The sequence below is a fragment of the Mustela erminea genome, chromosome 1 (genome assembly GCF_009829155.1).
Source record: "Mustela erminea isolate mMusErm1 chromosome 1, mMusErm1.Pri, whole genome shotgun sequence".
NCBI lineage: Eukaryota > Metazoa > Chordata > Mammalia > Carnivora > Mustelidae > Mustela > Mustela erminea.
This window is the reverse complement of record NC_045614.1, coordinates 49,047,416-49,071,228: the sequence shown is the minus strand read 5'-3', so window position 1 is coordinate 49,071,228 and position 23,813 is coordinate 49,047,416. Positions and strand designations below refer to the sequence as shown.

General features: G+C 38.4%; 1 protein-coding gene across 6 annotated transcripts in view; it reads right to left on the bottom strand.

Moving 5' to 3' along the window:
* The window catches only part of GRM7 (glutamate metabotropic receptor 7), an 888,308-nt gene extending 886,360 nt beyond the window's left edge, over positions 1-1,948 (bottom strand). For all 6 annotated transcript variants that reach the window (XR_004281484.1, XR_004281485.1, XM_032325977.1 and 3 more), the window contains exon 1: positions 1,103-1,948. Coding sequence is in view for 4 of the 6 variants with exons in the window: in XM_032325977.1 (XP_032181868.1) it covers positions 1,103-1,621 (519 nt within the window). In the remaining 2 variants the exon portion in view is untranslated. The remainder of the gene's footprint in view (positions 1-1,102) is intronic.
* Positions 1,949-23,813: the final 21,865 nt, after the last annotated feature.

Genomic DNA, 23,813 nt, shown 5'->3' with positions numbered 1-23,813 from the left:
TCCATTTATACCCAGTGCAGCACAGGAGCCACGGGGCACAAAATGCAGGAGCAGGCGGAGAGAGAGCACTGCAGTAGAACCCACTGCTCAGCTGCCCCGGATCCGCCTTCCTCCCATTTTCGGCATTGCCCTCTGGCGCCCAGAGCAGGAGGACCGCCGGCTTTACTCAGCGCACCCTAGTGCCTCCCTCAGGAGCCTTCTCTCCTGGCTCCGGGAATCGTCCGCGGAGCCGAGGATAGGGGCTGAGGGTCTGTGTTAGGGAGGTCGTGGGAAATGATGGGCGGAGGGTGGAGGCAGCGAAAGCGATTTTGTTTCGCAGTTAGCATGAGCTCATCTCTGGGCTCTGAAGTGGCTGGAGTAGAAAGCTGACCGCCCAGCTCCTGCCAGTGGCCGGAATGCAAACGCAATTTAGACGGTGCAAACAACTGCCCAGAGCAAATCACCCGGGGGTCGCGTCTGCGGTGGCATCTCCCCATTTGGAGAGCGTCCCCGTGCCTTTCGCCCCATGCCCTCGCGGAGACAGGCTATAGGTCGGGAGATCCAACCTGAGAGACATGGGCAATTAACATCCACATGTAGGTGAAGACCTAGCCCTCGGTTTAAGATGTGCCCCCCTAAGCTCTTCTCGAAAATTTCCAAGGGAGCTGCGGCTTGCTGGGCGGCTTGGGACTGGGAAGGAAGGTGGGGAGTTGAGAAATGCCCAGTTTCGAGGCGTCTTCTCATCTTTCATATTCCATGAGCCTAACCGGCTCTCACAGGAGCCCGGCACTTTTACAAGCCTGTTTTGGACCATATTTCACTCTAATGCAAACCCATTTAAATCATCGCCTTGTTTTTCGCAGATTGCTTCTTGTAAATGGGGCCATAAATCCAGGATGTCAAGCCGGATGGAGTGGAGCGCGGACAGGGGAGAGATGGAAGGGAAATGAACCAAGCAGGGAAGGTACCTCCTCGGGTGGGGTGGGAGGGATTCGCAGGATCTCCAGGGTGGAAATGAGCGAAGGCTGACCTGACCCCGCACCCCTAGAGTCCAAGCCAGCTTTTGGAATTAAGTGCGCGGGGAGCTAAAGCGCGCTGTGCCCCGGAGGGAGCGCCTCCCTACCTGGAAGAGCCTCAGGATGTTGGCTACCATGATGGAGACCGAACTCCCCGAAGCCCCAATCACTCCAACTACTTTCTCCGGCTTGACGAAAACCGGAGGCTCGCCGTTGGTGCAGCGCACGTCGGAGGTGTCCTTCTGGATGAGCGCCTGGACGAAAGTGAGCGACTGTTCGAGCGCGTAAGTGTCCCTGGAACAAGTGTCCAGGATCCGCGCGCCCAGCGTCACGTTGGGCAGCAGGTTGGGATCGCTGTTGATCTGGTCCAGGGCGTAAAGCATCGCTTCCAGCCTGTGGATCCCGTTCTCCCTCTTGATGTCGCCGCAGGGCACTCCGCTAGGACCCTTGGCATGCACCGGGAACAGCCCCCCGAGGGTGACGTCCCCCTCGATCCGGATAGAGTGCGGGGCGTACATCTCCTGACCGCGCGCCGCCGCCGCCAGCGCGCACAGGAGCACCTCCAGTACGCAGCAGGGGAACTTCATCAAAGTCAGGACGCGGAGCAGCTTCCCCAGCTGGACCATGCTGCTCCGGCTACTGCGGTGGTGGCGGCGGCGGCGCTGGAGGGGATGGTGGCGGGCTTGCCGGGGTCCGGGCCCCTTGGGGTGAGGTCCTCCGGGGAAGCCCAGAGGCTCTTGCAGGCACGGAGGGTGGGGGCGCCCGGGAAGGGGCGGCCTGAGAGGCTACGGGGTCCCGCGGCGCCTGCCAGATTGGGGCTCCGTGCGCTCCTGGATTCGCCGGCCCGCGCGCCGCGCTCGCGCTCCCCGGCTTGCCGCTCGCGCTCTCCAACAACCCAGCACTGGGGAGAGGGCAAGGATTGCTATCGCTTTAAATGGTCGTTCGGCTCCCTCTCCTCCTCCCACTCCCTCCCTCCCTCGCTAGCTCTCCGACTCTCCCCACCCTTCCAAGCGCCCGCCCTCCCCACTGGTTTGCATCATCACGCAGGGAGGGGCTGCGTGCTGAGGAAAGGAGGGGGGGAAATGGGTGGGCGGCTAAGCTGGGAGTGCCTCGGACTGGGGAGTTTCGCGGTTCCCAGGGAATCTAGGATTACAGGTCTTAGGCGAGAGCTGAACTCCTTCTCCCAGCTCCCGGTAGAAGCCTCCAGCTCGCCCGCCTGCACCCACACGCACCTTCTAGGCACGGGTGTCATCAACTCCGAGAGGGGGCGGGGATGCCAGGAACCCACTCTCCCAACCCTGAGGTTGGGAGCCCCAGCTGTCAGATCTAGGAGAATGCGAGGAAGTCGCTAGGTGGAGAACGCAGTGATGAAGGGGAGCAAGGAGATCCCACTTTCTACTACTGATCAGTCTATGCCAGTTTTTCTCAAGAAAAAACACAGAGACGGCAACCTGATTGACGACTTAACCTTTACCCTGAGACTTCTTGGGGCGAGGCACTGAACTAGCTCTTAGGAAAACACAGCAAGAAGCGCTAGGAATGTAAGTGCACCCTTGATCTTCGGGGTTACTGGAGCTTGAGACGGATGGACTAACTGCGGTCTCCAGCAAATCTGTGGCAGAAACCTCGGACTCTGCTTTCCTTCCTTTCATCGCCAAAGATGTAACAACTGAGAACTCTGCAGAGCGCACGTTCTTCTCTGGCACTGACAGGTGCAAGGCTCCCTCCTACCCATTTCCAGAGATACTTCTGGGCTGGTGACAGGTTTTTGCGGGCAGGAAACAGCAGGAAAGAGGTGATAGTAGGAGGAAGAAGTAGAGGAGGCAGGTAGAAGTCTCCCCAATGATCCAGATGCCTTTCTTTTTCTGGCTGGAGATTTGGTAGCCAAATCAGAATGCAGTGCAGTTAGGAAGCTGATTTTCAAAGGTGTCCCCTCCTGCAGGCAGAGTCCAAACTTGAGCTATTAAAGCAACAGGTGGCCCTAGTTCTTATATAAAGGAAGGATAATGTCTCTGTCCCTATAAGGAGTGAGTGAACTTATGATGATTAACTAAACTCTTGCTGAGGTTTTCTGTTGGAATGCAGCAAAGCTACATTATACAGATTTGAGAATGAAGAGAAAACCAGAAACAAGGCTATACTTTCTTTTGTTGTTGTTGTTGCTACAAACCAAAGAAAACTGTCCTTTTACAAAAAGCAAGCGCACATGCGTGCGCCCGTGCGCACACACACACACACACAACACAAAGTCAGAAGATAGGTAGTGGGTTGTCTCTGCCATAAACTACCTGTAAGTCCTTGGCATTTCTGTTTTCCTTTCTGGGTTTTAGTTTCCCCCTTTGTAAAATGATGAGATTGAACTGGGTGCTCTCCATGGTACCTGTTAACTCTCAAATCCTTGTTAAAATAGGCCAGATCCCTTTGGCCACAGGGCTCTTTTTAGGCCAATACCCTCTGTTCATCTATGTGTAGGAGACAAATTTTTTTGATCTCCAAAGAACGTTACAAACATTTTCTGGTATAGAGGACTTTTTTCTTTTTCTTTTTTCTGTTTTTCCCCTTGCTCACCCTCTGTTCTTCTTCCTTTTAGGGATAGTCCAGTCCAGTTTCTTTTTCTCCATGTTTCATTACTTATGATTTGAGAATGGAACCCACTTCTTATAAATTAGGACTGATGACTGGCTACAGTGATGAGTTAAAGGATGAGAATAGAGCCCAGCCAGAGCCATCAAGGACTGATCCCTGGGCATTTGCTATGGTACCTAGGATAGTGACACAAGGTTACCATTATCCAAAAGACAATCTGTGAGTGAATTATGGGGGAAAAAAATGCTTCAAAAACACTTCATGCATATCCTTTGGAAAATGTTATACTATTCTTATTATCTAAGAACACACATTACAGAGTCTTCTTCAAGAAAACAGTGCTGTAATTAATATACTAATCTACTTCGGTGTACAATGTGAGTATTGATCAATCTTAGATGGGATGCCCTGCCACAACCTTACACAATCATAACCCCTACTCTTCCATGAAGCTGTAAGGATACAAGCCTACAGCTGTGCCAGGAGCTTCCACAAAAACAGAGAGATATTTGAATTCTATAATAAGAGATATAGGAGAGAGGAAAAAGGAAAGGAGAAAGATAAAGAGAGTTAGGGACTTAATTTAAACATCTGAAGTCTTGCATCTAGGCATGCCATCAAGATTGTCTCTGGATTTTTTTTTTCAGTTTTATACTATTTTCTTTCTGTTGTTTGAAGCCAAGAGGATCTTGTTCTAATCCACCTGTTCTAAAACACAAGCTCAAAAAGGGTGAAAGACCTGAAATGGGTATCTTGAGGTACCATCAAGATAAGAAAGCAATAGGAAGGCATACTTGGGAACATACAAGAGAAGAAAGCAATAGGTAGGAAGGCATACTTGGGAACACAAGTACTACTATCCTACTGTTTAAACATCATTGCCCCAGTGTGTATTTCAGAGAACAATATCTTTATTCAGATTTTAATTTAAGGATATTTATTACGAACTTGGTGACAAAAAACATATTTAGAAAGTTGAGTAACAAGTCATGTCACCTGATTTTTCTCCTCCCCATTATCCCAGTCCACATTTTACTCCTCCATGCCCATTTCACATCTTATGATTGCTCAATAAATATTTCTTGGCTGACTACTGAATGTTGCCTTATTCTGTGTTCTCTCTTTGCTTTGCTCATTCTCCCTAAACATCTGGCAGCAATCACTATCTTCATTTTATTGCAGTCATCTGTGTTCGTGTCTTATTTCCCTTGCCACGTTGTAAGACCCTTGAGGGTAAGGGCTGGTATTATTTATGTTTTTCTCCTGGACAATGTTTAGAATGGTGTTTTGAACCTAAGAAGCACTCAGGTGTTGAATGAATCAGAACTGGTTTTGCCATTCCCCACTGCCTTTATTTGACAATGGGCAGAACAGAAACAGTATCAGATAATTTGCTGCCCTCTTAGTCATGAAATGCAATTTCTAGAACTTAAAGGATAATTAGTAGATTTCAGAATAATTTTGTTTTACAAAAATTGCCCAAGATTGAAATACTCTAACCTTAAAGCTCTTGATTAACTATAAAAGAAGGCTTCCATTGGTTCTTCCTGAGTCCAGTGTTAATTATTGGACCAGTATCATAGTCTGGTTGAGGAAGGGCAGAAGCCAGACACTAGCACCATTTTAAACAAATGGGAAGAGTGATCTGTTACCAGAGAAACAGGGAAGTGATGCTGAGCTTGTAAAATCTACAGACATCCAGTACTTATAGTATATAATTCATCTTTATATCTTTAGCCACAGAGCATAGGATCTGGAACCCAACAGGTGACACAGTATTTGGTTTGTGTTTTTCTGAGATTTTATGAATCAAAAATCTTATCCGTAAGTCTGGTTAATCTAAAACTAGGCCAGGACAGTCATCATTCTAGCAGCATACTTAACTGGAAGAGAATCTAGTTTTAGGTCCAAGGATCATACATCATAAAGTGTGTTCACCGGCTTGGTTTTGTGTAGTCCTTAATCTGTCCTCACCCAAGGATTAATTTAAAAATATGTAATTCAAGTTAAGGGCTCAGTCTTAATTTTATTTTTTCAGCACTGTGTTTTCTTAATCATCTCAGTTTTATTTTTTTCGTTGTTCTCCTCTGCCCATCACATTTCTACAGAAAATAATGTCTCCACTTCCAATTCCCTCTCTATTTAAATCCAATTTGTAATTTACGAAGTTGTCTGCCTTACCTGCTGCTACTCCTGCTATTGCTGCTAAGATAGTCTGGCTATTCTTCCATCCTTTATCTAAATCTTCAGCCATAGTTGTGTTTTTGTTTTGTTTTGTTTTGTTTGTATTGTTTTATTGTTTTTATTGTTTTGTTTGTTTATCTATTTAATACAATCTTACATGTTCATTGCACTACTGAGTGGAGGTCATTTCATGGAAGAAGAAAGAGAAGAGAGAAAGAGAAAATATGTTCTCTTTCATCTGCTATACTTTCCTGTCATACTTATTTGAGTAGACATCTTGTGTCACTCAACATCTACTTCCTGATCCCATCTAGTTAAGAAATTCTGATTTTTATACCCTCTATGTTGATAGGGGAGGAAATTCCTGCTGTTCCTTTGGTAACACCATCAACTATTCTTTTGGAAAAGAACGCTTTTCAGCCTCTATAAGTTGGGTTGGACCTATCAATCATAATGCCTTACCAACTCAAACTCAGATGCAGGGTTGACTGAAGTGATAACTCCCTTCCCCTGATGAGGCTGAAGAATTCAAGGACAGATAAAGGACCTGAGATTTGATGCATAGTATTGAAAGAAGGCAGGCCTATTCCTCTTGACTTCTTATCTATGAAGATAGAAAGTGGAGATTCCCATTTTTCCTATCACATGAACAAAGTCTGTATGAGAATAAACTAATCCACACAGGGAAGCAGATTAAAGGTGTAAAGAAAAAGGTAGAACCATAATGAGATCATCTGGAACCCTAGATCCAGCACTTCTGAAGCTGCTTTTGTTTCTGAACATTCCATTTTGTCACCCAATATATACCATTCTCTGCTCAGACTAGTAATTCATTTGAGTTGGGTATCTCAAAATTGAGGATGTTAATTTAAATCATTACTGCTCAAAGATAAGCACATGATTAAAAGAAAAACAGCTACTAATTCTTAGATTCCCATGAGAATGATCTATAGAAAGTTTTGAACTCTGACATGGGAGTCTATTAATTATAGGGTTAGCTCTTAATGGGAATCCAGACACTGACCATATGATATCAAGCTCCAAATGATAGTGATTTCAAATGACCTGTTGAATGAAAAGTAAAATTATAACTGATAGATTGTAGAATTCTCTTCAAAATATAACTTATGTTCATCTCTGTAGCAATAGTACAGGTTTTTGCATGTGCGTAAGATATATAGGGTGTGTTATTTTACCTATCAACAGCTAGTAGTAATTCTAAAGTAGCAGAATTTGCTTCATTACTTGGAAGAATCACACCCTTATATTCCTGATTCCTGCTTATCAATGAGCAATGGTGCATTTGAACCTAATAGTTGAATCTCCTGGATTTCTTGAATCAACCATGACCAATGTGTGATGTTTAGTCTGTTTTATTAAGTACTTACTATCTATTAGGAACAGAATGAGCAGCTGATATTCAGTGACTCATTTAAACTCTATGTTAAACCTATAAAAGAGCTACTATTATTATTATCCTAATTTTATACAAGAAATAATTAGAATGGCTAATACTTATCTTGCACTTACTATGCCCCAGGTACTGTTCTAATGGTATACATATGTTGGTTTATTGAATCCTCATAATAAACTGAGGATTTATTTAATCCCCAATGCATGTAAGGTAGGTATTATCATCACTCTTATATTTCAGATAAAGAAGTTAAGGTACAAATTTAAGAGACTTGCCAAGGACATAAATCTAGGAAGCACCAGGGATAAGGAAGTCTACTTCCAAGGTCTGTGTTTTAATTATTCTGCCCCCAAACTCATGGGTACAAAAAGCAGAGTTTACATCTATCTTTAAGTTGACTAATCATGCCTTTAACTACTATACTCTCTTGTCTGTCTATGTCTTAGACACTGATCCCTATCAGCAGAGTGTTTCTAAGATTGTTCCTCCTATGTGAAGTATCTTCAGGGTATGTCCAGTGGACAGTAAGTACTCTTTTGCCCAATTCCTGCCTTCTACCCTTTCCTATACTCACGTGTACAGTTATAACAAGAAGTAGGGCATATATGTTCTCAATCAGCCATCTAGGTATTCATGTGGCTATGAATACCTCTACTGTACATTAAGGTCCTATACAAGCTGCCCTATTTTTGTCAGGACTTCCTCCCTGTGTCGCACTCTATTATATCTTACTGAGCTGCTACTCCCAACCAGTTGGAGCCCTGTCCTTAAACTTTGAAACTGCCAAGTACAACACTTGCCTACATCAAGTTTCAAGTTTAACACCTCATTTGAAGTAAACCAAGGGCATGTCTTCCTTCCTAATTTCCAAGTATCTCTTTTACTACACTATTAGTGTATTCTTTAACCCAATTTATCAAGGTATGATATGTTTTAGTAAATATTAACTGAGTATTTTATATTTTATAATAGCTCTATTTTCAAAATCCCTGAACATAGCCATCTAAATGAACTTCTGTGTCACATTATCCAGGTGAGCCTAACTTAATTACATAAGTCTTTTAAAGGCAGAGACTTTGCTTTGACTGTTTGTAAAAGGTTAAATCAGAGAGACTGTAAGTGTTGAGAGGGATTCAACATGATGGAGGTTCTTTGTTACTGAAAGGGAGGAAGCCATATATATACTTGAGAGTGGCCCTAGCATCTGTCTGGCCCCTGGAAGATAGTCAACAAGATGAAAGGAACATCAGCCCTACAGTTGCAAGGAACTGAATTCTGTTAATAACATGAATAAGCCTGGAAGTAGATTCTTCCCCCAGAGCCTTCAGGTAACTGAGTAGCCTCAGTGACTGCTGCTTTGACATGAGACTTGTGGGAGCCTCAGGAAAGAACCCAGCCGAGCTCACCCATACTTCTGTATTACAGAGCTGTGAAATAAATGAGTGCTTTTCAATGCCACTGAATTTGTGGTAGTTTATGACACAACAATAGAAAGGAATATAAACAGCTAGTGTAAGTATATTCAAGAATTTGAGGAAAATATGAATACAATGAGGAGAGAAGTAGAAAAAAATATAAGATGAGCCAAATGGAATGTCTAGAGCTGAAAAATACATTATTTGAAATTCACTGCAGGAGCGTAACAGCAGGCGCACACTGCATAAGAAGAGAGAGGAACTTGAAGAAACACAAGGCATCAATCAAAATAGACCACATATTGTTCCACAGACAAGTCACAGTACATTTAAAGTGCTGAACTCATTCTGATAATGTCATTAACTTAAAAATCAGTAATAAAGTATCTGAAAAATTCCCCTAATATATGAAAATCAAACAATACACTTCCAAATAACAGTTCAAACAAAAATAACCAGGTAAATTATTTTTAAATGATAATGAAAAATAAAATATTTTTAAATGACAATGAAAACATTCTGTCAAAATTTGTTGAGTATAGTAAAGTAGCCCTTAGGGAGAGATTTATAACTTAAATCCTTATAAGAGAAAAAAATATGTATGTAAAATTCAATAATCAGGTTTGGCATTAGAAACTGGAAAAATAAAATAAATTAAAAAATAAATTAAAGCCACTGTAAGTAGAAAGAAATAAAGAATAAAGAGCATAAGTCAATGAAATAGAAAGGGGCAAAAAAGAGAGAAAAATCAATAATGCCACAAGCCTTCCTTGTAAAGATCAGAAAAACTCAGTGTCTAAGTGGGCAGATTAAGAAATGAGAAAAAAGAGGGGTGCCTGGATGGCTCAGTTGGTTAAGCGGCTGCCTTCGGCTTGGATCATGATTCCAGGGTTTTCAAGCCCTTGCTCAGCAGAGGGCCTGCTTCTCTCTCTCCCCCTCTTTCTGCCACTCTGCTTACTTGTGCTCTCTCTCTAGGTCTCTGTCAAATAAATAAATAAAATATTTCAAAAAAAAAAAAAAAAAGAAAAAAGAAAGAAATGACTAATATAAAATGAAAAAGATCACTCTAAAAAGCCCAAAACAAAACAAACCAAAAAACAAAAACAAAAACAGGGGCAGGCAGGGGGCAGCACCTGGGTGGCTCAGCCAGTTAGGCACCTGCCTTTAGCTCAGGTCCTGGGATCTAGTCCTGCACTGGGCTCCTTGGGAGCCTGCTTCTCCCTCTGCCTGTGGTTCTCCCTGCTTGCACACTCACTCTCTCTCTCTCTGACAAATAAATAAAATCTTAAAAAAAAAAAAAGAAAGAAAGAAAAAATCACTCTAGATCCTAGACTCATGAAAAGAATAAGAAAATGTACTGAAAAATTAATATTAAATAATTGTTAATTTAATGGACAAATGCATTTTAATAAACAATTAAACTGACTCAAAAAGAAGGAACAAATGAAAAAGCTTGTCTTTCAAATTTCCTTTAGGATTAAAACCTTCATGTGATTGCCTGGGGCAGTGGTAGGAATGGAGATTAACTTGAAATGCATATAAAGGACCTTATCAGGAGGAATGAAAATGTTCTAAAACTGATTTATGTTGATAGTTGCCCATTTATTTTGATAATAAAGTTACTAAAAATGATCAAGTCATATAGTTAAAATTGGTGAATTTTATAATTAAATTTTTTCCATGGTTGTGTGCGGTAAAGTTGTTACACACTGATTTGCTATGCTTCTGCTGCTTTTCTTTTTTAAAGATTTATTTATTTATTTTAGAGAGAGAGAGCATAAGCAAGAGGGGCAGAGGGACAGGGAGAGAGAGATTCTCAAACAGACTCTGTGGAGTTCGGAGCCTGATATGGGCCTCGATACCAGGATCCTGAGATCATGACTTGAGCCAGAGCTGGATGTTCAACCAACTACACCATCCAGGCACCCCTACTGCTTCTTCTTTTAAATAGTATCAACCATAGTGTATTAAACTTTCCATTCTGTATTTTCATTTGTGTTTTACTGAGCCTTTAGGGGTTGCATGGGGGTCTTGCAAAATGAGGAGTCGCCAGTAGAGAATATGTAGCAAGTTTAAAAGGGAGGGAGTACATGAGAAAGAGTTTGAGGCTCCCTCAATAAATCTATTTAAATAAGATTAATAAAATAATATGTAAAAATTCTTCTACACAATGAAAATTCAAGATTTTTTCGTTGGTGAATTTAATCAACAAATGATCCTACTACCTATTAAAATAGCTAAAATTTAAAAATTTGAAATTAAATTTAAAATAAAATGTAAAAAGATTAGACATTTGAATTAGCAAAAACACAGAAGAAGTAGTAATTCCATCCACTGGTAGCCAAAATGTTAAACGGTACAAGTACTTTAGAAAACTCTTTCTCAGTTTCTTATAAAGTTCAACATGCATCCCCCACATTTCCACTTTTACCTAAGAAAATAAAAAATGTATGTCTACAGAGATTTATGTTTATGCTGGTGTTATTCAAAATAATTATAAGATGGAAACAATTCAAATGACCATTAAAAGGATAAATATACTATGGAGTTTCCATATAATGGAATACTATTTGGCTATAGAAATAAAGAAACCACTGATACACATATCCCAAATAAATCTTTAAAATATTATACCAAGTTAAAAAAGAAAGATTAAAAAAGGAGTGCATTCTATATGACACCTTTTATATGAAATTCTAGTAGAGTCAAAATTAACAAAAAGTGATAGCAGATCAGCCTGGGCCTTGGAACAGGGACTGAATAGAAAACATAGGGGAATAAGGGCTATTTCCAGGGTGATGGAAACGGTCTATATCTTGATTGCAGTGATGTTTCTTATATAAAATCATACTTAGTTGATACGTTTATAAACTCATTAACCAATATATTAAATATGCATGCATTTTTGTTTATTTCAATTATACATCAATAAAGTTTATATAAAAGGTTAAAAAATCCTATGATCTTGGCAAATTATTCAGCTCTTCTCATATCTATTTTTAGCAGGTATAACCTCAAGAGATATTTTTTTACTTTTTGAATTTTAAGATTTCTTTCAGTTTAATTATATGCCATGATTTTTATAATTATTGATAAAATATAAACTTGCATAATGTCTCCTCATGAACTTTTATATTTGTGTTGCTTCTTATAAAAAATTATTTTCCCATAAATTGAACAGTGGTTAATGTTGTAACACATACTTTCAAAAAGGCATTGATAAAAGTGATTTTAGAAGACACTGATAAAGCCTTACTCCTACTTCAGGTACACTCTTAGAAGTTATTTTAATATAAAATACCATTGGATTCTCTTGCTTGACATCCTTATTCTTCAGGAAGTGGTATCCCATGATTTGACCCAAAATAGTCTTCTCTATGCTCGATTTGTCAAAGTCATATCAAACTTCTTCACATCTTGTCACATACTCAGCAGTTATGAAGGAAACCATTGGTTCCTTGTGATTTTATTTTTAATCTCATTTTCTTAGGAGATGTGTTCATGCTCATGTTTCTACAATGGGACAAGGTTTTAAGCCCATGGGATGGTAAATCCTGCATGTCCTAATTATTCCATTCAGAAAAGGTATGTGGAGAGATAGCCAGTCTTAAAAAGTAATCCGATAGAATCAAATATAGTTAACAATCCAGCTATTTGTTTTCAGAGCAATTCAAAATTGTGTAATATGTCTGCTACAGTTGGAATATTTTTGACTCGATTATAACTGAAAGAATTCTTGAATTAACAGAAGTTTAAACAATTTTAGAGTGTTCTAAACCTCAATTGTGATAGTAGTTACATGGGTTCATATATCTGTCAAAGGTAATGGATTCATACACTTAAGATGAGTGCATTTTCTCCATGTAAATATACATTGAAAAGCTTAATAATCATTTCAAAAGAGTAACTTTACAGTGGAAAAACATGTCCAACAGCACTTCAGCCAGGTAATCCAGGTTAATATCAACAGTGGTAAGCCGTGTGGATGGTATTTACCCTTGATTTGATGTAATAAAATTGGTATTTAACCTCTGTGGGTTTTTTTCCCCCAAATCCACAGTCCCGTTCTAATAGTGAGAAAAACATTAAAAAAATCCCAATTATGAAACAGTCTACAAAACATCTCAGCAGTACTTTCCAAAAATTTCAGTGTCATCAAAAACAAGGACAGGGTGCCTGGGTGGCTTAGGTCATGATCCCAGAGTCCCTGGATTGGGCTGCCAGCTACTTAGGGAGTCTGCTTCTCCCTCTGACCTCTGCCTTTCATGCTCTCTCTCACTCTCTCAGAGGTGCCTGGGTGGCTCAGATGGTTAACCATCTGACTCTTAATTTTGAGTCTGATTATGATCTCAGGTTCATGAGACAGAGCCCCACACCGGACTCTAAGCTCAGCGGACAGTCTGCTAAAGATTCTCTCTCCCTCTGCCCCTCCCCACCATGCTCTCTCTCTCTCTCAAATAAATATATCTTTAAAACAAAACAAAACAAAACAAACAAACAAAAACAAAAAACAAGGACAGCTTGAGAAACTGTCAAAATTAAGAGGACCCTAAGGAGACATGATGACTAAATATAATGCAGCATCCTGGATGGGATTTTGTAACAACAATAACAACACAACAAAAGACATACAGTAAAAACTAAGAAAAAATGAATTAAGCATGGACTTTAGTTAATAAAAATATGTCACTACTGGTCATTAGTTGCAACAAATAATGTACGATGCTAATAATAGGGGAAACTGGGTGTGGAGTTCATCAGAGCTCTCTGTACTAACATTGCAACTTCTCTGCAGATCTGAAGCTCTTCTCCTAAAAGTTTTGCCGAAATAATTTTGAATGAAAGGCATATATATAAAATATGTGAGAGGTCATATATACTAATGAGGGAAGCAGAATTATGGTGATCGTATAACTTACTGTCCAAATCTGGACATTATTATTATTTTTTTTTTTTTGTAGTAGAAGAGAGGCTATTAATAGTTACATGAAGATAAGAGGCCTAAGTTAAGATATATGGTCACCCTAAATACAAAGTCATATTAAATGAATATTAAATATTCAAATTCTTATTTCATGCTTCCCATGTTTCAATCCATTCTCTATCACTTACTTGTTGGGTAAATTTACTACATTCTCTATCACTTACTAGTTGGGTAAGCCGCTTAAACTTACTGAACATCATTTGCAATTTGAGAATGAGAATAATATTTACCTTATAAAATTTGGGAGAACTGAATGAGATGATCAAATTAAAGAGCTTACTCAGTAAATTCCTAGCACATGATCAATACTCATTAAATGATAGATAATATTTGTGCATATGTAGACATTAGTGAATTTTGCCAAAACTTGCCTATCTAATTATACTGAATCCTCTATACTAATACATCCTTTTGTTTTTCAGCCCAACTCAGTGTTGGTCATATAAATACTACACTTCTAAACAGTTAGTTCAGATGTCACCTAACAATTCCCAGGCCCCACCCAAGATGGGTTAGGAGACTGAAGCACATCTACAATAACAATGTTAATTAACATGATAACATTAAAAAAATGATCTTGACTATACAGCTTCTTTTTTCTTCAGATAACACTCTCTCTCAACCTTCTCCTTATCTTGGAATATCTGTTAGTCTCATGGCCCGAGCAACCAACTGCAGAAGCAGAACATGGACAAGGCTGCCACACATTCACTTAGATACAGGGATTGGTCCAGAAACAGGTCTTAGACTGAAGCAGAGTCACTCTGTATCCTTTGGAAAAGAGAGGTAACTTTTACCTTTGGATTCATGACCTCTAATGATGTTAACCCAGAGCTACCAATGGTCCTTTCCACACATGAAAAGACATTTCCTGAGGGTAAAGTCAATACACAAGTAAACAAAACTAAGAGGCAGAGAGAAGACAGTTCTGGTTTGAAATCCTGAGTTCAGCTGTACCTGAATTGCATGTCCACACAAGAGTTTTTTCCTACTTAAGTTTATTTTGAATTGTTTTCTGTCACTTACAGCTGAAGAAACCACAACAAAAGAGTGAATTTCCCATTACATTCTGTGCTTGCCTACACCACAGTAGCTAACATGCTGTACATGATTTCTTGAATTTTCTTTTCTCCCTAGACTAAAATATTTTACAAAGACTGCAAAGACTCAATCTATCAAGTTAGAATCCCTCCCTCTTTGTTGTTGATTTGGAAATGGGTTGAATAAATAAATGTTACAACTCTTACACAGGAGAGTTGAACTCTTTGTCCTCCATCATTAGAATTTGCAAATAGAAGGACAAAGTCACTGGTTTGATTCTGGACATTTTCCTCCTCCATTATCGTCTCTATTTCAATCTGTTATGAGGTCATTTTTCTCTGATGCTTGCTTGTCCTTGAGGAACAGGCTTACAAGGTAAGTCATATACTCACTACTTTTTTCATTATTCACTGCATTAAAGTTCAAGGGGTTTTCTACCCTTTGCTGTTATCCGGTTGATCTTTTACTTCTTTAGCTGCCACTCTGCTGTCTCTGTATTTGCAACGCCTTGCCCACATTTGCTCACTGGGAATATTCCCTATACCGAGCAGAACTTTTTCAACTGTAAATGATGGAAACCTAACACAAACTAGATGAAACAAAAAGAGATAATTTTGTTGAGTCATACTGTTGGATGTCCAAAGGGAAAAATGAACTTCAGATATGGCTGGATCCAGGTACTTAAAAACGTCTTGGGGCTGTTTGTCTTTCAGGGTTGTTTGGCTTTGTGTCTCTTTGACTGTTGGTTTTATTCTCTCTTGTTGTGTCCAGGCTCCTTGCATTGGCAGATAAGACAATCACAGATTACCACCTTTATAGGATCATTAAAGGTCAAAATCTAAAAGTAATAAAGAGATCTCTATGCCAATGCCTATAAAACAAACACAAAAAATATCTGAAAGTAATAATATTGGGCAAAACTGAGTCATGCTTTGCACCAGGAAGTGATCATCCAGGGGTTGAAAGACTCACTAGAACTATGTGGGCAAAAGAAAAGCAACCCACGCTGTAAATAATAGTTGCTCTCTAAATACAAAGAGGAGGAGGAGAGGATGGTGGAAGAGGAGAAACCAACATATAACTCCTTATATGTTGGGAAGCTAATTTACAGATCTTCTTGTTTTTAGGTAGCAAAGGAGTAAGTTCAAGACAGAAGTTACATAGAATATCATAGTCCATTCCTCAAGACAGCCCTTTCTTCATGACTTTTTCCATTTTCCACTCTGAAACACATGCATGCATCAAAATGACAAGCTTAAAGAAATTCTGTCACCATCACCGTGTTCTCAAGTTTAACTGCTTTGCCAAGGGGTCACACAAGTGTTCGTGGTGACTGAGTTCTATTAAATTATAATATCAAATGTTTTTGTTGACTCACCATACCTGCTCGGCATATAATCAACTCACATGCATCCCACTTCATTTCTATACATTAAGCCTTGACTTCCACACCTACCTCACTTCTTATTGTCCCAAATATTTTCCCTAGAATTTTGAAAATATCTGACTGTGCTGCTTAAAATCTTGGAACACATGTACACACACAATAACTAACATATGGTAGCATATCTTCAATTAGTTCTCTCAATTCTGAATTAGATACTCTGGATCAGTGGTTCTTACCTGTAGGTGATATTGCCCCCCAGTGGATGTTTGGCATTGTCTGGAGATATTTTCAATTGTCGTGATTGAGAGATCTCTTCACAAATCTAGTTGGTTGAGGCCAGGGATGCTGCTAAACATCCTATAATGCACAGGGGAAAAAATAAAATAAAATTCAGGAGTGCTGAGGTTGATAAATCCTAATCTGGATTAATAGGCCATGGATTATGGACAAAATTCTATTATTTAAATTTTTTATCACTTTCAATATCTATAATGAATTCAAACAGATGGAGAAAGAATTTCAATCTTCTTTGTAATTTTTTTCCTATATTCTTTCTATTTTTTTTTCTTTTTCAAGACACCATGTCCAATATATCATGACATTACAATTGGGTTCTTAGATCTTTAATAAAAAAGTGAAATAAAAAACACAATGACTTAAACTCAAGAAACCATGGTCCTAGTTTCAATTATGTCTTTTATGAGAGTTATGATGTGGGAAAAATCATTTAATCCCTTAGAAACTAATTTTCCACCTTTTCAATATAAAATATTTAGATCATTGATTTCAAATGTTTTTTCATCTAATAAAGAAGACCACAGTGTAAAAAGAAACTCAAAGAAATGCCATTGGGGAAGAAAACTGAGGAACCAGGAACCTTGCTAATTTAGCTCACCTCCTTTCTCCACAATGGTACCAGAATGTGGATTTTTCTAAATTCATTTTACTAACCACAGAATTCAATTAACTCTATTTTCCTTTCCAGCACTAATGTTTAATGACTAAAGGAAAATGTATCTGTCCTAGGCCCGATTTTTATAATTCTTTGCTCTCTATCAGGGATTAAAGTTTGACCTAATAAAATAACCAATATCTATCCTTTTAGATACCAACATGTAGAAACATTTTGGAAATAAACACAGAGAGATCTCTTTGGGAATTATTCTGATACTTGTATTTCCAAGCATAACGCCAATCTAGTGCAGGTGACATTTTAGGTGAGGGTACCATTTTACTTCTGTCAAATAATGTGAAAAGATAGCTCTTTCAAGACTTGCTGAAAAAGGACAGGTCTAAAATGCCAAGCCACAGAGCAAACCATGTTCCTGAGACAAAGACAAGTGATGGAAGGTCACTCCCTAGAGCATCCACTTGCTCTAGGGGGGAAAAAAAGCCTCATAAACAGAAAAATACTTTTAATTTTTTGAAAAAAGTAAAAAAGTACAAAACAATATTTTTAAAAAGATTTTATTTATTTATTTGACAGAGAGAGACACAGTGAGAGAGGGAATACAAAGAGGGGGGCAGCAGAGAGAGAGGGAGAAGCAGGCTTCCCACTGAGCAGGGAGCCCAATGTGGGGCTCGATCCTAGGACCCTGGGATCATGACCTGAGCTGAATGCAGATGCTTAACAAGTGAGCCACCCAGGCACCCTAAAAAACAATCTTTTTGTTGTTAACAGGATTCTTCTAACAGTGTTTAAACTAAAATTTGAAAATAAGGTTTGGGAGGGCCAGAAAATGAGCAGGGATATATAGCAAGCAAAGGCACTTACTAAGAATTTGTCCATCTTTTCTAGTCCATCCCAATTCATTGATGTATAATTATTCTCAGTAGCTTTTCATGTTCTTTGTATTTGTATGGTATCAGTTGTCACGTCTCCTCTTTCATTTATAAGTTTGTTTGAATCCTCTCTCTTTCTTCATAAGTCTAGCTAAGGGTTTATGTATTTTGTTTTCTTTTCACAATACAAGCAATTGGTTTCATGGATCATTTCTACCGTCTCTTTAGACTCTTCTTCATTTCTTTCTGCTCCAATCTTTATTATTTCTTTTCTTCTTTTAACTTTGACAATAGTTTGTTCTTCTTTTACTAGTGCCTTGAGGTGTAAAGTCAGGTTACTTATGTGAGATCTTTCCTTTTGCTCATTGTAGGTATTTACCACTGTATAAACACCTTTCTTAGAACCTGTGTACTACAAGTTTTAATATGTTGCATTTTGCTGTATTCCATAGGTTTTGATATGTTGTAACTTCATATGTCTGAAGATTTTTTGTTTCCCTTTTGTATCTCCTTTGCTCCACTGGTTGTTCTGTAGCATGTTGTTTAATCTCCAAATATTTGTGGATTTTCAGTTTTCTCTTTATAATTGATTTCTATTTCTATACTCTTGTGGTCAGTAAAAGTGCTTTATATGATGTCAATCTTCCTATATTTTTCTGAAGAACACCTACAGATGGCCAATCGGCACATGAAAATGCACTCATCATCACAAATCATCAGGGAAATGCAAATCAAAACACAAGACATCACCTTGCACATGAGAATGGTTATATCAAAAGCCAAGGGTTTACAAGTGTTGGAGAGGATGTGGAGAAAAGGGAATACTTGTGCACTGTTGATGGGAAGATAAACTGGTGCAGCTGCTATTGAAAATGTATGAAGTTTCCTCAAAAAGTTAAAAATAGAACTACCACATGATCCAACAATCCTACTTCTGGGTATATATGCAAAGGAAATGAAAACAGGATCTTGAAGAGATGTCAACAATCTCATGTTCAATGTAGCATTATTCACAGTAGCCAAGACATGAGAACAGCATAAGTGTCCTTCAATAGATGAACAGATAAAGAAGATATAGGATGGATACATACAAAAATATTATTCAGTCATGAGAAAGAAGGACATCCTGCAATTTGTGACAATGTGGATAGACTTTAAGAGCATAATGCTAAGTGCACTAAGTCAGACACAGAAAGAAAAATATTGTATTATCTCATTTATATATGGAATCTAACAAACAAACAAACAAATAACTTGTAGAAAGAGAAACTAGAATGGTGGTTACCAGAGGCAGGAGGGTTGGGGAGAAAGGGGAAATTATAACCAGAGTACAAACTTCTGGTTTTAAGATGTAAAAGTTCTGGGGATCTAATGTACAGTATGGTGATTATAGTTAATAAATAAATATTTGAATGTCCTCATCACAAAAAAGAAATGGTAATTATGTGAAATGATGGAAGTGTTAGCCAACCCTATGGTAGTCATCATTTTGCAATATATAAATGTATCAAATCAACACTGTATACCTTAACTGTTACATAATTATATCTCAATAAAACTGGAGAAAAGTTCTTTTCTAAATCCTGCTCTTTCTTTCCCTTCTCTCTCGATTAATGTTAAACATTTTGGTTTCTTCTTATTATTACAAAACAAAAATTCCCAGGTGACTAATGTAGAATATTAATCTCCAAAAAGTGTTAATATTTTCTTCTTTATTTAAAAAAGTAGATGACCAAATATACCCTTTTGTGGATCCATTCCCATTGCCAAATAAATTTTCTGAGAAGTTCTACAGCAAAATTAACTTTTTAAATTGTTTCCCAAAGATATTTCACAATTGAACTCTGCCCCAAACTTCTTATATTTTTCAAGCAATGGCTATTAAAACCTATGAGGCAACTAGCAGAACAAATTCTGGAAAATGTTAATCTTTGACTTTTATGTTCTTGTCCATCTCTTCCTTTCAAAATTCTTTGCAATCTGGATTGTGGCCCTTAACATACTACCCCATTAGTAGCAAAAGCACTTTTGCAAGAATCCTTGAGGATTCTGAATTTTTATTTCAATGTTGTCTTTTAAGTCTCCATCATGATTGGCTTTTCTGCAAAGTATATAACAGAACCCATCACTCACTCCTTAATTTTCTAAGTCCCTTCATTTTCAAAGAACTATTATTATCTTCTGATTTTCCTCCTCTTAAGTGTTTTTTTTTTCCCCCTCGACTCTTTCATCTTATAAACAAGTCACCACTAGGACTCCACCCTTAGTTCAACTATTTCTTTTGTTTTATTTTATTTTCTTGTGTGATCTCATTTACCACATGCATTTAGTTATAACAACTGGTTGTCAGTAATTCTCAAATCTATATCTCTAGCCCAGATTCCAGTTCTGAGTTGGAAAATAAAATCTCAGTAGTTCCCAAATAATAGTCCAGAGTTTGTGAACTCTTTGTGGGTAGGAATGTTGTGTTTCATTCCTTTTTAATTTTTTTTTTTTATTTTTAAATCTCAGCACTTCAATTACAGTGCTTTCATCATTACACATACTTCATACAACTTGGCTGAATCAAAATTGTTAACTAAATAAACCACATGGTTCAGTAATACATCTTAAAAATGTGAAGTCAGTTTAACTTGCCATTCGTTAAATCACTTAATGTTATTGGCTGTCAGTTTCATCTGAAAATTGGAAAAGATGGACTGATAATTACTATGGTTCCTATTAGCATTACTTTTTTGTTTCTAAAATTCTCTATTATCTTTCTTTAAAAATGGAAAACATCTTATTAAAAAAACCACTTAAAACAAGAGAAATCTTTTTTTTTTTAAGATTTTTATTTATTTATTTATTTGACAGATAGAGATCACAAGTAGGCAGAGAGGCAGCCAGAGAGAGAGAGAGGAGGAAGCAGGCTCCCTGTTGAGCAGAGAGCCCGTCGCGGGACTCGATCCCAGGACCCCGAGATCACGACCCGAGCCGAAGACAGCGGCTTAACCCACTAAGCCACCCAGGCGCCCAAACCAAGAGAAATCTTACATAAGCAATTATGTTACTTCAGTTAGATTCATTTAACAAACTTTTCTAAGTGCCAAGTATATGTCAGGCACTGAATTTGCAATTTTATTAAGATGAATAAAAAATGCTAGGTATAAGCAGAAAGATGAGGCTAACAAAGTTGAATTACATTTCCTTTAAAGTCTTATATTCTCTTGGGGCATCTGGGTGGCTCAGTCGGTTTAGGGTTTGCCTTAGGCTCAGTTCAGGATCTTGGGATCCTGAGATTGAGCCCTGAGTCAAGCCCTACACTCAGGAAGGACTCTGCTTGAGATTCTTTCCATCCCTCTTCCACCACCCACTCACATTCTCTCTTTCTCTAAAGAAAATAAAAATCTTAAAATAAAAAGTAATGATAAAATACTTTCCTAATTTTGAAATGTAACAAAACTGAATCTAATTGCAAAGACTTAAAAAAAATGCACTATGTTAACCATCAAATAATTATTCCATTTTGTGTTTACTACAAACTTCAAAAAGGTGAAGGAAAAAAGGAAAATCAGAAAAAAAAATTGGCCAAATATTGCTCAGAAGTACTGGAAGGCCAAATAATGGTGTCCAGTCATGGAGTGGAATTTTGAGTGAGGCAAATGACCTATAGACATTTATAAGTTAAAAACCATCTGCTAAAGAACTAGATGCTATCCTGTTCAATTTTTTTCAGAGATAGAGAGATGATTCAGAAATCTCAGGAGATTGAGAAAGATTTAAATTTAACCCTCCTCACACTTGAGTGAAGAACATTTAAAAGAGTTGTAACTAATGTAGACTAGCAATTAGTGATGAGGGCACATACTTTCAGTTGCTCTTATGTCTTTAACACTTTCTCTAAATTATACAGTAAAACATTACATAAAATACTGGAAGAAAAGCTAACATAAAAATAATTCGCATGGGGGCCTATTTCTAATAGGTAAAACCATTTATTATTAGTTTTTGCACTTGGTGGAAAATATGAATGACTATTTGTGATCCCCTTTGCATGATTCTTTTTGCATTCAGGGTCCAGTCCCCACTCATCCTGATATTCCCCATATATAACTGGTACGTGTCCACAAGTAGGCGGTTCAATTTAACTAAGTGAAGAGGAAAAAGGAAACATATAATATATGCATGATTGATACTACCATATAAAAAATGTGTAAATACGGCAGGAGCCCTTTTAACTGGCCTCTACTTAACTAACCCATTGGATTAACTAAGAATCCCAATTTCCCTTGCAAAGCCCATAATTTATGTTCATCACCCAAGCCCTGCTCAAGGCTACTAAATTATGGTCTAATAGTCTCTCATTTCTGCTACCACCAGATAAGCTTGCATGCTTACTAAGAACAATTTGTATTTTTTCCCAAATCTTTTTTTCTCCAGGTGTACTTTTTGTTACTTCTTTCATTATTTATACAACTAATGGAATATGAGCATGGAAGAGAACAGTTCTTTAGAAAGGAACAAATTAACAATTTAACAAATTGTTAAAAAAAAAAAAAAAAAAAGCCCTGACATGTACAGAAAAATGCAAATGGAAAAGATTGGGAAGGAGATTTTTGCAAATATGTTTGAGTTCTTATTTCACTTTAAAAAGACAACCTGGAAATTAAAGACAATGCACTATGGATACAGTTTATAAAAGATAAAGAACACAATCCTTCAATCAGCAAACTCACATTAAAAAGGCAAAAACAAAACAAAACACACACACACACACTAAAATATAACCCTACTTTAAAATATTGGAAAATGAAAGACAGTTGAAGCAGTGCATTAAAAATATTAAACATTTTTGGGGCACCTGGGTGGCTCAGTGGGTTATAGCCTCTGCTTTTGGCTCAGATCATGATCCCGGGGTCCTGGGATCAAGCCCTGCATCAGGCTCTCTGCTCAGCAGGAAGCCTGTTCCCTCCTCTCTCTCTGCCTGCCTCCCTGCCTACTTGTGATCTCTGTCTGTCAAATAAATAAGTAAAATCTTTTAAAAAATAAAAATATTAAACATTTTAAAATTACTACAATGAAGGCTTGGCCATGAAACTTACCACCTCAGGTAAAAACAGGACTAAGCCCAGAATAACACAGTCACTGCATAGTTTCAAGACTTCAACATAGACTTGTTTTTCCTCATGGGGAAAACTTATCTTCACACCTTGACTATGTTAACAACAGCAGAATCTCAAAATTCCTAAAGATTTTGTATGACCAAGGTAGAAGCCAGGATTGGAGATATATCTGGTACATTTTACTTAGCAGCCTCATAGTCACTTATAGATAATCTTTTGAAAACTCTTTTTGCAAGAGAGGTACCTAGAAAATTCTTTTGCTTTGGATGCCTGCTTTTAAATCATGTGGAAATGCCTCTTTATTTTTATTAAACACCCTGTTATTAAACACTCTGAAGTTGGTTCCCCCCGCCTTTGGTAGTGGTTAGTTGTAGCTAAAGAGAGAGAGTGGCTTGGTATGCCTAAGAGAATAAACATGAGATAGTGTAGGGTCTACACACAATGGGAGAGGGATCTAGAAGTTCTGGTATTCCTCTGTGGAAGAGCTCAGAATTGGGAGCCAAGTTTGCCATGAGGCTAGGACCACCCTGATGAGGGAATAGGTAGCCTTGGGATGGTTGCTTTGACATGAATAGTCTAAGCCAGGGCCTGGATGGCAGGTATTTCTGAGACTCAAAAGACTTGAGGAATCAGTGAAAACCAAAAGAGAGCCACATTATGGGGAAAAGGGAACCACCATGTTCTGAACAGACCATAAGTTATACCAACCTCAAGGTATTTCAGCAGTAGGTAGAGCAAGTTGTGAAACCATGGCTCAGAGTCTAGTTGAGATGAGTTAATGAATCATCTGGAATTTATCTGAAGTAATGAAGAGAAGAGCATGCATACCAGAGACCTCTTCTCCAAATCCATGGACATAGGTATCTCTCTGTACCTAGAGGAGATTTATAGTAGGAAGAGGAATCCTGGAACATCATTTG